Source organism: Dictyostelium purpureum (assembly GCF_000190715.1).
Source record: "Dictyostelium purpureum unplaced genomic scaffold DICPUscaffold_128, whole genome shotgun sequence".
Lineage (NCBI taxonomy): Eukaryota > Evosea > Eumycetozoa > Dictyosteliales > Dictyosteliaceae > Dictyostelium > Dictyostelium purpureum.
This window is the reverse complement of record NW_003519465.1, coordinates 61,037-74,555: the sequence shown is the minus strand read 5'-3', so window position 1 is coordinate 74,555 and position 13,519 is coordinate 61,037. Positions and strand designations below refer to the sequence as shown.

At 25.2% G+C, this 13,519-nt stretch overlaps 5 protein-coding genes across 5 annotated transcripts; 3 read left to right on the top strand and 2 right to left on the bottom strand.

Annotated features, from left to right (window-relative positions):
* Window positions 1–650: 650 nt before the first annotated feature.
* On the top strand, window positions 651–1,844 carry DICPUDRAFT_79098 (uncharacterized protein; the record flags this gene model as incomplete). Its single annotated transcript, XM_003288246.1, has 1 exon — window positions 651–1,844. One exon carries the CDS (start codon window positions 651–653, stop codon window positions 1,842–1,844), a length of 1,194 nt encoding a protein of 397 aa, XP_003288294.1.
* Window positions 1,845–2,227: 383 nt separating this feature from the next.
* On the top strand, window positions 2,228–3,099 carry DICPUDRAFT_97977 (uncharacterized protein; the record flags this gene model as incomplete). Its single annotated transcript, XM_003288245.1, has 4 exons — window positions 2,228–2,248; window positions 2,368–2,383; window positions 2,566–2,933; window positions 2,998–3,099. Coding segments are annotated over 4 exons (507 nt in total), but the record flags the coding sequence as incomplete, so codon positions are not given.
* A 398-nt stretch (window positions 3,100–3,497) lies between these two features.
* On the top strand, window positions 3,498–3,922 carry DICPUDRAFT_92071 (uncharacterized protein). Its single transcript, XM_003288244.1, has one exon. The coding sequence runs from the start codon at window positions 3,589–3,591 to the stop codon at window positions 3,871–3,873; it is 285 nt and encodes a 94-aa protein (XP_003288292.1). The 5' UTR covers window positions 3,498–3,588; the 3' UTR covers window positions 3,874–3,922.
* On the bottom strand, window positions 3,917–7,450 carry DICPUDRAFT_97976 (uncharacterized protein; the record flags this gene model as incomplete). Its single annotated transcript, XM_003288229.1, has 3 exons — window positions 3,917–5,073; window positions 5,145–5,651; window positions 5,723–7,450. 3 exons carry the CDS (start codon window positions 7,448–7,450, stop codon window positions 3,976–3,978), a joined length of 3,333 nt encoding a protein of 1,110 aa, XP_003288277.1. The 3' UTR covers window positions 3,917–3,975.
* Window positions 7,451–8,371: 921 nt separating this feature from the next.
* DICPUDRAFT_97975 (uncharacterized protein) lies at window positions 8,372–12,955 on the bottom strand (the record flags this gene model as incomplete). Its single annotated transcript, XM_003288228.1, has 3 exons — window positions 8,372–12,448; window positions 12,524–12,738; window positions 12,820–12,955. The coding sequence occupies 3 exons, from the start codon at window positions 12,953–12,955 to the stop codon at window positions 8,372–8,374; spliced, it is 4,428 nt and encodes a 1,475-aa protein (XP_003288276.1).
* Between the last annotated feature and the right edge of the window lie 564 nt (window positions 12,956–13,519).

The window sequence follows — 13,519 nt, the reverse complement described above, 5'->3', positions numbered from 1 at the left end:
CGATATCATATATCGAAGAATTTTTTTTTAGTCATTTATAAGAAAAAAAAAATAAAATAAAAAAAAAAAAATGGAAAATAAAATTTTTTTTTTCATATTGATTCAATCCTAGTCACACCCCCCAAAAATTTTTATTTATTATTTTCTTTAAAGTTAAAATTAAAGTTAAAATTAGTTTTAAAATTAGTTTAAAATTAGTTTTAAATAAATGTCTTTGTTTTCCTTTTTTTTATTTTTATTTATTTTTTTAATTAAATAATAAAATGACAAAATAATTAATTTACATACACTACTTTTTAAAGAAATGTAAATAAAATAAAATAAAATAAAATAAAATAAAATAAAATAAAATAAAATAAAATAAAATAAAATAAAATAAATGAAATAAAAATTGTGTGTGTGTGTACATATAAAATTTTTTATACATATTGTTTTTAATTCATTGTGTTAAAGTGTGTTGTGTGTTTGAATATTTCTTTAAAAAGATATTTTTACTCTTTCATTCACATTGCTTAATTTTTTCATTTCACTCTTAATTGTTTTTACTTCCTCCTTTTTTATAATCTCTTTGTAACAAAAATAAAATAATAATAAAAAATAGAAAATAAATTATAGTTTTAATAATAATAGTAATAAATAAAAATAATAAAATGGAGCCCATACCAAGCTTATTAGAGTTTGACGAATTATACAAAGAGAATTTAGAATTAAAAAAACAATTAAACCAACTAAAAATTGAAAATTCTCAGCTTAACACCGATAAAGCTCACATGAAAAAAAATTTAGAAAAAGCAAGATTAATTATTGTTGAACAAAGAAAAAAAATTATATCTCAACAACCACAGTTAGATAATAATGGAAATCTAATATCAAATAATGTAACATTACCAGTATCAACAACCCAAACACCACTTTCAACTCCTTTATATTTTTCTACATCTTCTTCTGTAATTTCATCACCTTCATTTAATAATAATAATAGTAGTAATAATAGTTACAATAATAACAATAAAAACAATATAAATAAATCTAATGAATCAATTATTAATATTGATTCATTGGACAGCAAAAAAGATAAAAATAAAAAAGATGAAAGTATTAAAAAAGATAGTTATTGTGATATTGAAATGGGTCAGAGTCCAGTAGTTAGTTCTAAAGGTTCGCCAATGATAAAGAGTTTTTCACTACCATCAATTTATATACCATTCTTTTCAAAACCAAATAGTACCAGAGTAGAGTATATTGAAGAGGAAATTAAAGAAAATAATAATTATAACCTAAGTAATCCGAATAATAGCAGTTTATCTGATAAAAAACAATTTACACCCACCACATCAACAATCTCAAGTGAAATTTTAATCTCTGATAGTTCAAGTATTGGAGGTTTTGAAGAATTTTCATCCACATCAACACCAACTTCAGGAATATCATCACCAAATAAATTAAATAGAAGCAGTGGGGAAGTTAATACCAACTTTGGGGTAAATGGAAATGGCAACAGTAAAATTTTAATGGAGACTATTAAAAATATGATTAAAAAAAATAAAGAAGCTACAAAGCAACAAGACTCAATAATTAAAGGGTTACAAAGGGAACAAGAGACATTAAAAGAGGTTAATAGTTTCTATAAAGATAAAATTGAATCACTGGAAAAGATATTGATTAAAAATCAACAACAACAACAATTACAACAACAACAAAAAAATAACATTAATGGTCAGTTTTTAAATTCACCTTCAAAATTATTAAACAATATCAGATTGTCACCAATAGAAACTTCATTAAACAACCCTAGTAACAATAGAAATAATAGCGAGGTTCAGTTAGAGGTAATAGTATTATAGTAACTCATAATAGCCAAAACAATTATAAATAAAAATTTATTTATTTTAAATTTAAATAAATTATTTTAATTTAAAAAAAACAATTCAATAACCTAATTATAGCTTATTGCTTTTTTTATTACCACTTAAATTTATTGAACAACAATATAAATATATATATTATTGGTGTTTTTATTTCCCCCTATTTGGAAAAAAAAAAAATTATATTTATGTGTATAACTTAATGATAATCACCCACTCATTAATTTTTTTAATTTATTACTTTTTTTTTATTTTTTTTATTTAAATTGCTTTTGTTTATCATTCCTTTTTTTTATTATTTTTATTCTTCTAATTAATATTAATTAATTTTGTTATAATAGTTTTTTTTATAATAAAAAAAAATGAAACATTTAATTTTAAAAGTATTTATAGTTTTTTTCTTTATAGTTTCATTAATATTTTTAGTTTTTTATAAAGAAAAGTTAAATAAGATTAGTTTTAAAAAGGTATTTTATATATAGTTTTTTTTAAATTTTTAAAGATTATGTTTATCAATAGTAATTAATTAATTTTGATTAATATAGGATTATCATAACAGGGATTCAGAGTAAAAAACGAAGGAAATTTGGTACCAGGAAATGGCGAATCATATATTAAAATTGAAACCTCATCTATTTACGGTGGCTCTCTGGCAATGAATATGTGTTACCATATATTAATTTTGTAATTTTCAAAACAGATAACCCATTTACTCAAAAAAGTTTTACATGTTGCAATCGTAGTAAGGAATTTATCGACCACTGTGACCTTGGAACTATAGTTCTCCAAGATGGTTCCTCATATTACACGATTAGAGAAACCAATAATTATAAATTAATGTATAATTATGACCCAAAAAATGAAATTTATAGTTATTCATTCCATGGTAGAAAGCCATCCTCAGTATATAATTTGGGTTACAGTTTGGTAAAGAATATTACAAAAAGTGGGATATATGGAGTATCTATTATTGAATGCACAGGTGAAGAAAATTATTTGGTTGAGGCAAACATTATTTTTATGAACCCATTTGGTCATTTATCTGCAGAAAAGCTCCCATTATTATGCGTAAGTATTATAGTAAATTTTTAAGATCTTTAAAAATATAGTATTAATATTTTTTACAATTCAGTTTGATTTTATTTTAATTATTTGTTATATCATTTATTTAGCTTTTTGGATTTCAAAATTTATAAAATATGCAAAATATGCAACAAAATTACACTATTTTGTTGCTGTTCTTATCGGGTTGAGTTTAGTGGAGGCCATTATAAATTTTAGTATTTATTTTATTATAAATAAATATGGATATAATTCAGAAATCATATCTATATTTTTATCAATTTTCGAACCATTCAAATATTGTTTTTCAAGAGTTTTATTAATCATATTAGCTTCTGGTTTTGAATTTAATAAGTAATATTTATTATATTTCAGAAACCGATATATATTTCAGTTTTTATTTTATTATAAAAATAAAATACTAATTTTTTATATTTTCAGAAAAAAAATTAATATTATAGCATTCAATCTACTGGTTATTTTCGTGCTATTGTTTTTATTGTTCAAAGGGGTCGCAGTGTATTTTTCTAATATTTCGATATCAGAGAATATCAAACATCTAGAAGAGTATAGCATTGTTACTTATATATTGTTCTTGTTAGATTTTGCTTTTTTCATTTGGGTGTTTACATTATTAAAAGAAACAATTGCAGATTTCGTTATGAAGGATCAAATGATAATCGCCAATTATTACAAGAGAACAAGAAATCTTTTAATATTTAGTGCTATAGCTTCAACTGTTACATTTGCATTTTGGGTATCATTCTCAAGAGTACCAGAGTTGGGTTTAATGTTTAATACTTTTAATATTGATCTAATCTGGAAAGTATTGTTTTTTGTGAATCTATTGGCAATAAGTGGAATATGGATACCATCAAATGAAAAAGAACAAGCCATAAATCAAATAGAGGATGAACAAATCCTTTTGGTTAATGAAGAATATTAATATACAAAAAAAATAAATAAAAAAAAACTACTGTTTTATTTTTAATTTTAAAACTATATTTATTTTTATTTACAATATTATTTTTTTTAAAAAATTTTAGAGTTAATTTTTATGGGATTTTAATCTCTTATCAGAGTTTGTTGGTGATGCGGGAGAGGAAATTGGTGGTGATGAAGATGGTGTTGAGGCTGATGTTGATGTTGATGTTTGTTGTTCTAAAGTTGGTGATTCCTCATCATTAAAATAAAGTCTTTTACCAATAGATGATTTTGGTTTTGTATTTTCAGTGTTTTGATTGTTTTGGTCATTATTGTCACTATAGTTATTATTATTATTATTAATATTGTTATTGTTATTAATATTTTTATTTACAATTGGGTTGTTTGGTTTTTTGTTTATACATTGATTAATATGGAAAAGATCTTTGCTTGGACTTTTTGAAATTATAAATGTAAAAGATTTTGAGGGAGAGTTTGGGAAGCAAGAGGGTTTCATTGGTGAGATTGTAACATTGCTATTTACAGTATAGTTTGTTCCTTTTTGAGGTGATAAAGGAATTGATGAGGCAGGTGCCTTAACTGGTGTGGTATTAATATTAGTTTCTTTTTTATATGGATTATTTTGTTGATTTTTAGTGGGTGTTGAAAAGAGTGGTAGACGTTTAACTGGAGATTGGATTATTTGAATATTATTATTATTATAACTATTGATACGAGATGGAGAGTTTGATTGTTGGTTAAATAAATGTACTAAATTATTACTGCCAGTGGGCAAACTCGTGCTTGAGCCATAATTTGGATCTATTTTTTTAATATTTTGATAAATTTCATAAATTGAGGTATTTATTTTTGGTAAAAAGATATTATTATAAAATTTAATGATATCACCATACTCTGGTTGGGAGGATTCTTCAGAAGAGTCTTGAATTAGAATTTTGGTAAATACTTTTGGCTCTGGAAGATATGCATCAATAATTTTTCTGAATGATATGTTCTTCATATTATGGATTTTACATAAAACATAAACTGTTGAAACCAAAAGTACATCAATTTCTCTATCTTTTAACAAAATGTAATGGTCCAAAAATAGTTTGTTCATAAGTTGGCAGGTTTCGTATGAAAAATCTGTTGATAGTCCCATTAGTGATGCAATATTTCTACATTTATTATTTATAGTATTTAAAACTTTTTTTATAAAATTCTTTAAAAAAAAAAATAGTTAATACTACATTAAATATTATATTTTTAAAATTAAATATTATTTATACATACAACAACAAATGGGTTTCTTTTCGATGGAGTTAGAGGTGTGTTGTTATTTGTAAATTGATTATTATTTTTATTTTTAGTTGGTGTTGAAAATACTTGGGCTGCACGTAAACTACTATTGCTATTAAATTGTTGGCCACGCAATGGAGATGAGGGAATGCCACCGTTATTTAAAGAACTACTATTTACACTATTTACCAAACTTGTTATAAGTTGATGATCATTTTTTAGCATACTAAAAACTGGTGAGTTCTTTTTCCAAACATATTTTTCCAAGATTTTCTCTTCAATCGAATAAAAGTGATTAGCTAACAATTTTGGTAAATTCCAATCAGCTCTAAAAATTGATTCAATAACTCTACAATATGAAAAAGCTTGAATATTAAAGTAGTTGATAAAGTATGGGAAATATAATGGCTCTAATTTGTATGCATAGGCAATAATTTCAAAACAACTTGATAATAATGATTTATTAAAATCTTCATGGTTTAATAAAATTCTAATTTGTGACTTTTAAAAAAAAAAGAATATTAGTATAACTAAATTAAATAGATTATTGTTATTATTAGTATAATACTTACTATATTTTGTTCTTTTTTTATAGTTTTTTCTAATAGGCTATAATATAGTTTGGTTGCAATATTTTTTCTTTTTTCTCTAATATCTTTAGTAGTTGGGTTACTATCATTAAATAAACGTGAGGTATCATCTGTGTATTCTTGAACTCTAAATATAATTGACTCTAATATACTTTCTTGACTATTGTTATTGTTATCTTTTTGTTGTTGATCTTCATCATTAATTGTTTTAATAATATCTATTAATCTTGGTGAGGGATAGGTCTTATTAAAACTAATAATTTCATTTTTTATCCATGATTCAATTGATAAGGTTGAGGTAGTTGGTGTTTGGGCAGATCTTGGGGTGTTTTGGTTATTTTTCTTTATACCAGGAACACTACGGGGTGGATGGAAGAATATTACATTATTATAAAGATCGTCTGTAAAAAATAGACGTTCATCTATATCACCATTGGTATAATAAAACTTTTCATAATTTCTATTTAATGAATTAAAGTTATCTTTTAAAATTTGTGGGCTATTAAAAAAGTTATTGTTATTATTATTATTGTTATTATTGTTGTTTTTATTTTCTGGTGAGTAATGATTTATATTATTTGAAGATTTTAAAATATTGTCATTGATTAATGAGTCGTTAAAAGATGAAAAGGTGTTTTTGTTTACAGACAATAGATCTTCATATGAACAGTCTTTGGACAAGGTTTTTGAAAGATATGGTAAAATATCATGGGTAGATGGATCGACAATTTGGGATTCTGGGATTTTACGAAGGTCAGAGGTAGTATTAAGATAGATATAGTTAAGTGTACACAATAGAAAATATAACGATTGTACTAAATCTGGACATGTCTCTTTAAATAAATTATTCTTGTAGTATAGAAACATTAACCAACCAATTGCAAATAGATACTCTTCATTTGATTTTATTCCGTTGTTTGGACCTCTACCAGTTAAACCTAAGTCGTTACTGCCGCTAGCGCCCCCTGAATCTTGTTGGGTTTGCTTTAAAATTTGTGAATTTGTTGGATGAAATAAATTGAAAAAGATTTGGTCATATTTTCTATAAAGATCAGTAAGAGTTGAAAAGCTTTGTTTCACAACTTTACTTTGTTGTTCTAAATTTTCACCCAAACGAAGACCCATTACAAGAGATTCTAGTTTTTCAAAAAACTGACCAATTTTAATTTCCCCATTAAAACATTTTAAAAGAGGTGTTAAAAGTACTGAGTTGTTATTATAATTATTATAATTATTATTATTGTTATCATTGGATCCACCACTATTACCATTTTCTTCGCCATATATACATTGATTTATTAAATTTATTAACTCTGTATTTAAATTATTGGAACTATTGTTGTCATTATTTTCTTGTTCATTTTCATCTGAATTATTATTTTTACTATCTATTGTTTTGTTATTGTTTAAATTATTATTACTATTATTATTGTTTGAATTTAAATTTTTTAAATTATATAAAACTGAATTTAATTTTTTATTTCCGCATATAAATAATGAACATGCCACTAATAGTTTTTGTTGTTGATCTGAGGGGTCGCTTGATAGTAATTGCATGTTTTCTAAAAGACACCAGGCAAGTTTGATTGTATTTTCATCAACATTTAATGCTGATGAGATATTATCCAATTTAAATTTTAGTTCATCTAGCTGTAGTTGTGAATATTTCCCGTTTAATTCTATTGCTGCGACCAAATCGTCAAGTGCCATTTTTATTATAATATTTTATTTATTTTTATTTTTATTTTATTTATTTTATTTTATTTTATATTATGTTTATTATTATGAAATAATATTTTTATAATTATTGTTTTTAATTATTTAAAATAATATTATTTTTATTTTATTAATATTAATATAGAGAATGAAATGATATTAAAAATAATTAAAAAAAAAGAATTATGTGTATTTTATTTTGGCGGGTTTAGGTAAAATGTGTTTGTTATTTGTGTGTTTAGGTGGGTGGTTTAAATATAAAATAAAACTATGTTAAATGGCGTGTGTTTTTTTTTTTTTTATTTTTAAAATTTTTTTTTTTTAAAATTTTATATCTATTTATTTATTATAAAATTTGAAACATATAACTTTATTTAAAATAAAAGAAGAAAAAAAATAAAAAAATAAAAAAATAATTAATGTAATTAAAGATAAATATTTAAGTAGAATGAGGAAAATTTTAAATCCAAAAAAAATGAAAAAAAAAAAAAAATAAAAAAAAAAATAAAAAAAAAATAAAATTTTTGAAAAAAAATAAAGGCGGGGATTTTTCCGTATTTATACATATGTTAATTTAGAATATAAATAAATAAAATTAGAAATATTTATTTATAATTATTGTTTATAATTTAATAAATTAGAATATTTATTTTTAAATATGTTCAAATATAATTTTATTCAAATTTAAGCTTAATATACCAAAATGATAGTTTTTATAAAAAGCTTTTTTATAATATTGCTGTTTTTTTTTTTTTTTCAATTAATATCTGTTGAAAAAGTAAATCCAAAAAATCTCAAAATAGATATCAAAAATAATTCCTGGTAATTGTAAATTAAAATATAATAGATGAATAAAATATTAAAAAATAAAAAAATTTGTGATTGTTAAATATAATTTTATTATCTAAACTGATTTTATAAAACATTTTCAGTGCTATCAGTATTGTTGTTAATAAAATTTTCATTATTGTTGTTTACTTCATTTAATATTTTATCTTTTTCTTCTTGGTTTAAGGTTTCTTCGTTTTGGCTATTTTCTTGATTTTGGTCACTTGATGAAGTAATAACTGGCGCTACAGTTTGATTTATTGTTTTTATTAATTGTTCACTTGAGTTTTTGATATCTCCAACAAAATCATCAACTATTGAGCCAAATTTAGTGAATGTATTTAAAATTTGTTTTGATGGTGTCATTGATTGTTCATTACTATTTGTATCATTGCTACCCATAGTACTATTTTCATTTACATTTGCAGTGGCTGGTGATGATAAAAGGTTTGGAGAATTAAGAGATCCATCCACACCACTATTATTGATGTTGCTATTTAATGATAAACTATTTAAATTATTTTCAATTTGTTGTTGGGGTGGTTGTGGTGCTGGTCTTGATGGTTGTTGTAATGGGGATAATGAATTTGGTGGTGAAGTTCCATTTAATGATATATTTTGTGGTTGTGATAAAAATGAAGGTGGTTTAAATTGAAGTATTGGAGATTTATTATTTGGTGAGTCTTGTTGAGCTGGAATTGGTGGGGCTGCTCTAGTTGGCTGCGAGAGAACATAGTTTTGACTTGGAACGGTTGAAATTGGTAATGGAGCTGTTGGATTACCTCTATTTGATCTTGATGGTACTTGTGGAGGTGGCTGTTGTAAAGATTGTTGTTGTTGTTGTCTTTGTTTTTTTTCTTCATTCTCTTGGATAAATTTATTAATTTCTGATTTACTAAATACCTGAATATCTCCAGTTAAGAAGCAACTAAATTCATCCTCTAAAGTAAGTTGAATTCTAAAATGATGTGGACGATCACCACATGCATCTTTTAATGGAATAATACCTTTACCAATTAGCGAAATATCCATTAGTTCTTTACCAACAAGGGCAACTTGAATAAATTGGGTTTTTAGGTATTCCTTATCATCAATAAATGATTTTAGCTCCATTGTATCGGTCCACATTGGTGTTGATGAACGAATGGTTGATGTTTTAAGACTTGTAAATTCGTCAGAAATAATATGAAAAGCATCCATTTCAAGATAGGCATCAGCTTTAGTACCTGGCTGAATAAGTTCGACCTGCTCTGTCTTTAAATGACGTATAATAATAAATGAAGGAATATCTATTGTTGATAACCAAGTGTATGGTGATAAAATTGGTAAACTAAAAGAACATGATATTGGTTGGAATAAACATGCCTCTGAAAGTGGTGATTTTACCATTGTTGATGCTACTCTATCATCACCAGTTGGTGGGGGCATTTCGAAGATTGTGTCAGGATCCAATTGAGACTTCCAATAAGCTACACCTCTGAGTGGTTCGGTATTTGAAAGACCAGATTGTTGAGAGAGTGGATTCCAACCATCTTTGTTTAATGTGACTTGATCATAATCACCTGCCCAAAATACATATCTTGATGAACCATTTATATATTGTTTGTTTTTAATATAGGTAATTAATGCTGCCTCTGCCTCTGCTGCTAACTCTGGATTGGCACTTTGACTAACATTGTTATTACAGAAATTAATAAACATTAAACTTGTTTCTCTAATTTGTAAGCTGATAGTTGTACCAAATTGAACATCCTTATATTTATCTTTAAATAATACTTCGGTGGATTTTTGACTTTGTTCAATGATTTTAGAACTCATTTCTTTTAATTTTTTAGAACCAAAGAAAAAGTTTACTAAATTACCACTGCCACTGCTGCTACCACTATTACTGCCACTACCACTAAGATCTCTTTGTGGTACCATTGGTGGAGCAGCTGATGGTAATGGTGGTGAGGTACCAGCTGGAGATGAACCATTACTATTAGATAGGTAAGTTGTTGTTGCTGTTGGTAAACCAGAGCTTGAAAGTTGTTTTTTGTGTGGAAGTCTTTTTTGTAAATAACTAACTGAAATATTGTTTACACAATTGGCCAATGATTTTCTTACTAAAACTATTGAGGCAGTATTATCAGAGATGGCGGTGGCAACAGTGATATACTCAGTACCCAAGTATTTACGAATTAAATAAAACCAATATTGACGATAGTTCATAACTAATCCTGGAGATTTACGGTCTGCTGAAATTCTTTGAGCTGAAATTGAGTAGAGGTCTTTATCTTTTGGTAACCATTCATCTAAGAAATCACTATTGATGTTTATATTTTCCATATTCCATGAACCAATATAAGAGTTGAATATATCTAATAGTTTACGTTTAATTGGTATTTTTGGTGATAAAACAAAACTATCATCGCTTGTTGGTGATAAAACAATAGGGTCATTGTTGCTGCTATTATCATCATTATTACTAACATTACTATTATTTAATGATGTAAATTCATTACTTAATGAGTTTAATGAAGAGGTTGATGAATTTGAAAATATATCGTTTGTTATACTATTAATTTTTTGATTTAATATATTACTCTTTTCATCAGATGATGAATGATTCATTTGTGGTAAAAACTGTTTGGTGAAACTTTGTTTATAGAGCTCTTGAAGGAACTGTTCTCTTTGAAGTGAGGATGTGAATTGGAAGCATTCTGGTGAAGGGTTTTCAACATAATAAAGATTAAGTTGACGATGATTTAATTTACTCTTCTCAATTAAATAAATTGAGGAGAAATAGTAATCTTTACGACGACCTGAGCCTTTGAGCCAAGATGTGATCGAGTTATGAGATTGGTTAATTCTAACTACAGCTGGGAAACCACGAGATGAAGGATCATTTGGATCTGATAAAATACTTGCACTGTATTCAATATCAATTGAAGAACTTTCTGCCAATGAATTTGGATTATGAGCTTCATTTGATAGTTTTTCGACAACATATTTTCCTAAAAACAAATCAATAGCAGATTGTTTTTCATCATCTTTGAAATTCTTGTTTATATATCTTCTTACAGAGTTCATTCCATCAGTCATAGTACCTTTAACGGAACGTTTACCAGTACGAGTGAAATCGGTTTTTAAAGCAACGGTACCAGTATATTGCTCGCTCATTACGTCGGCATTATCAGCCCAAATGTTCTTGAATTGCATTTCGAAAGCGGTATGATTCTCGATACGTTCTGAATGGCTAATGATACCCATACGAGTTAATTGACTATGTAGTATATAGTGAGCAAATACACTTTGAACAACATTGGTACGATCCAAACAATCGATACAATTAGTTCTAAAAGAACCAGTTTGCAAGAGAGTTGGTTCTCCTACAGTACTTTTAAAGAGATGGCCATACTGATCTAAATAGGGTTTTACTTGATCTAAAAGTTCGGAAAGCTTGTCATAACGATTGTTTTTACATTTTTCGTGAAAATCGAATGCATAATAACGGACTGTCTCTTCTGGGTATAAAAGGTTGGTCTCTGATTCGAAGGCATCACCAATAGCAGATTCACCACCTATTTGATCGATTAAAGATACTATAACTTGTGGGCCATATAAGTGAATTAACTCGTTCATATGAGCTTGGAAGGCATCATCTGTCATAATATTATTATCTACAACTGGTTTTGGCTTTAATCCCTTTCCTTTTTGTTGCCAAATTAATGGTATTGAGCCTCTAACTTGAACAAAACTAGTTAATACTTGATCGAAAACTACAATTTGTTCAGTTTCTACAAAGTTTGCAACATTGCCCAATGGATCTGAACCACGTATATGATAACGAGCACCTGTTCTTTTACAACTTCTTCTAGAGATAAATATATATTTGAATTGATTTGAATTAATCTCGCAATCGATAATCTTTATAAAACCATCCATAACGGGTACTATAAATGAATCAAATGAATTTTCTATAAATATTTGTTGTAAATGATAATTCCAAAAGAATCTTCTATCTGAACGCTTCCATAGTGGTTGTCCCATTAAAATTGGATTAGACTCGATTTTACTTGCTCTTTGTTCTGACTGTGTGACATCAAAATTATATGAATAGTATAAATCACATGATTCCAATAAGTCATTTAATAATGTTAAATAATTTTTTTCTTCTTTTTTCTTTATAAAAAAAATATATAAATATTAGTTAATATATATTGAATAATATGAATAAGTAAACTATGTATCTATTACCTCTTCTTCATTTAAAACAATAGGTATACGTGCTACTGGTACTATTAAATGTTTGGTTACTCTATTAATTACTTGATTATCACGAATTGAACCTACTCTTTCAAACTCTGTAATACATAATAAATATGGCCCTGATAATAAATTGATAATACCTAAACATCCATATATTGTGGTGCTGGATCTAATTGGTCCTGAAAAAATTGAATTTTCATATACTATAGAATAATATAATTTAAATTTTTTTATTATTATTTTATTATTTTATTTTTACAATAAGCAATAATTATATTATTTACATTTTTGTTCGATTTTCAAAGTGGTTCTATCAATAAATATTGATTTTGGTGATACATATTTATGTAAATCTGGTTGTAAAACTACATAAGAATCCAAATAAATTAGATTGATCTTTGAGTATAACTGAATACTCATTTTCTTGGTGTTTTATTATCCTTTATTTTGAAAACTTTATAAATTATTATAGTTGGTGCTATATTATTATTTTCTTATAATTTTACAATTTGCTATGATTATTTTATAATATGATTTATATTACAATATTCTATTATTTATACTATACATATAATGGTTTTTATTGTACACTTTTTTATTTTAATTATTTTATTGTAATGATTTTAAAAAAAAAAAAAAAATTAAAATTTAATTAAAATTTATTGTTTATAATAAAAAAAAAGTATATAACTATGTTTCTACAATAAATTTTTTTTAATTTTTATTATTTGTTATATTATGTTATTGTTATTAATTATATATCATATATTACTTATTATAATTGTATTGTTTTTTAAATATCTTATGCACCCACGAAAAATTTTTAAAAAATAAAAATAAAAAATTTAAAAAAAAAAACAAAAATAAAAAAAAATACATAAAAATTGAAAAAAATAAAAATAAAATAATTAAATAAATATTCAAAATCACTATTCAAATATTTGAATTTATTTTAGTCTTTCTCATAGCCATATATATATTAAT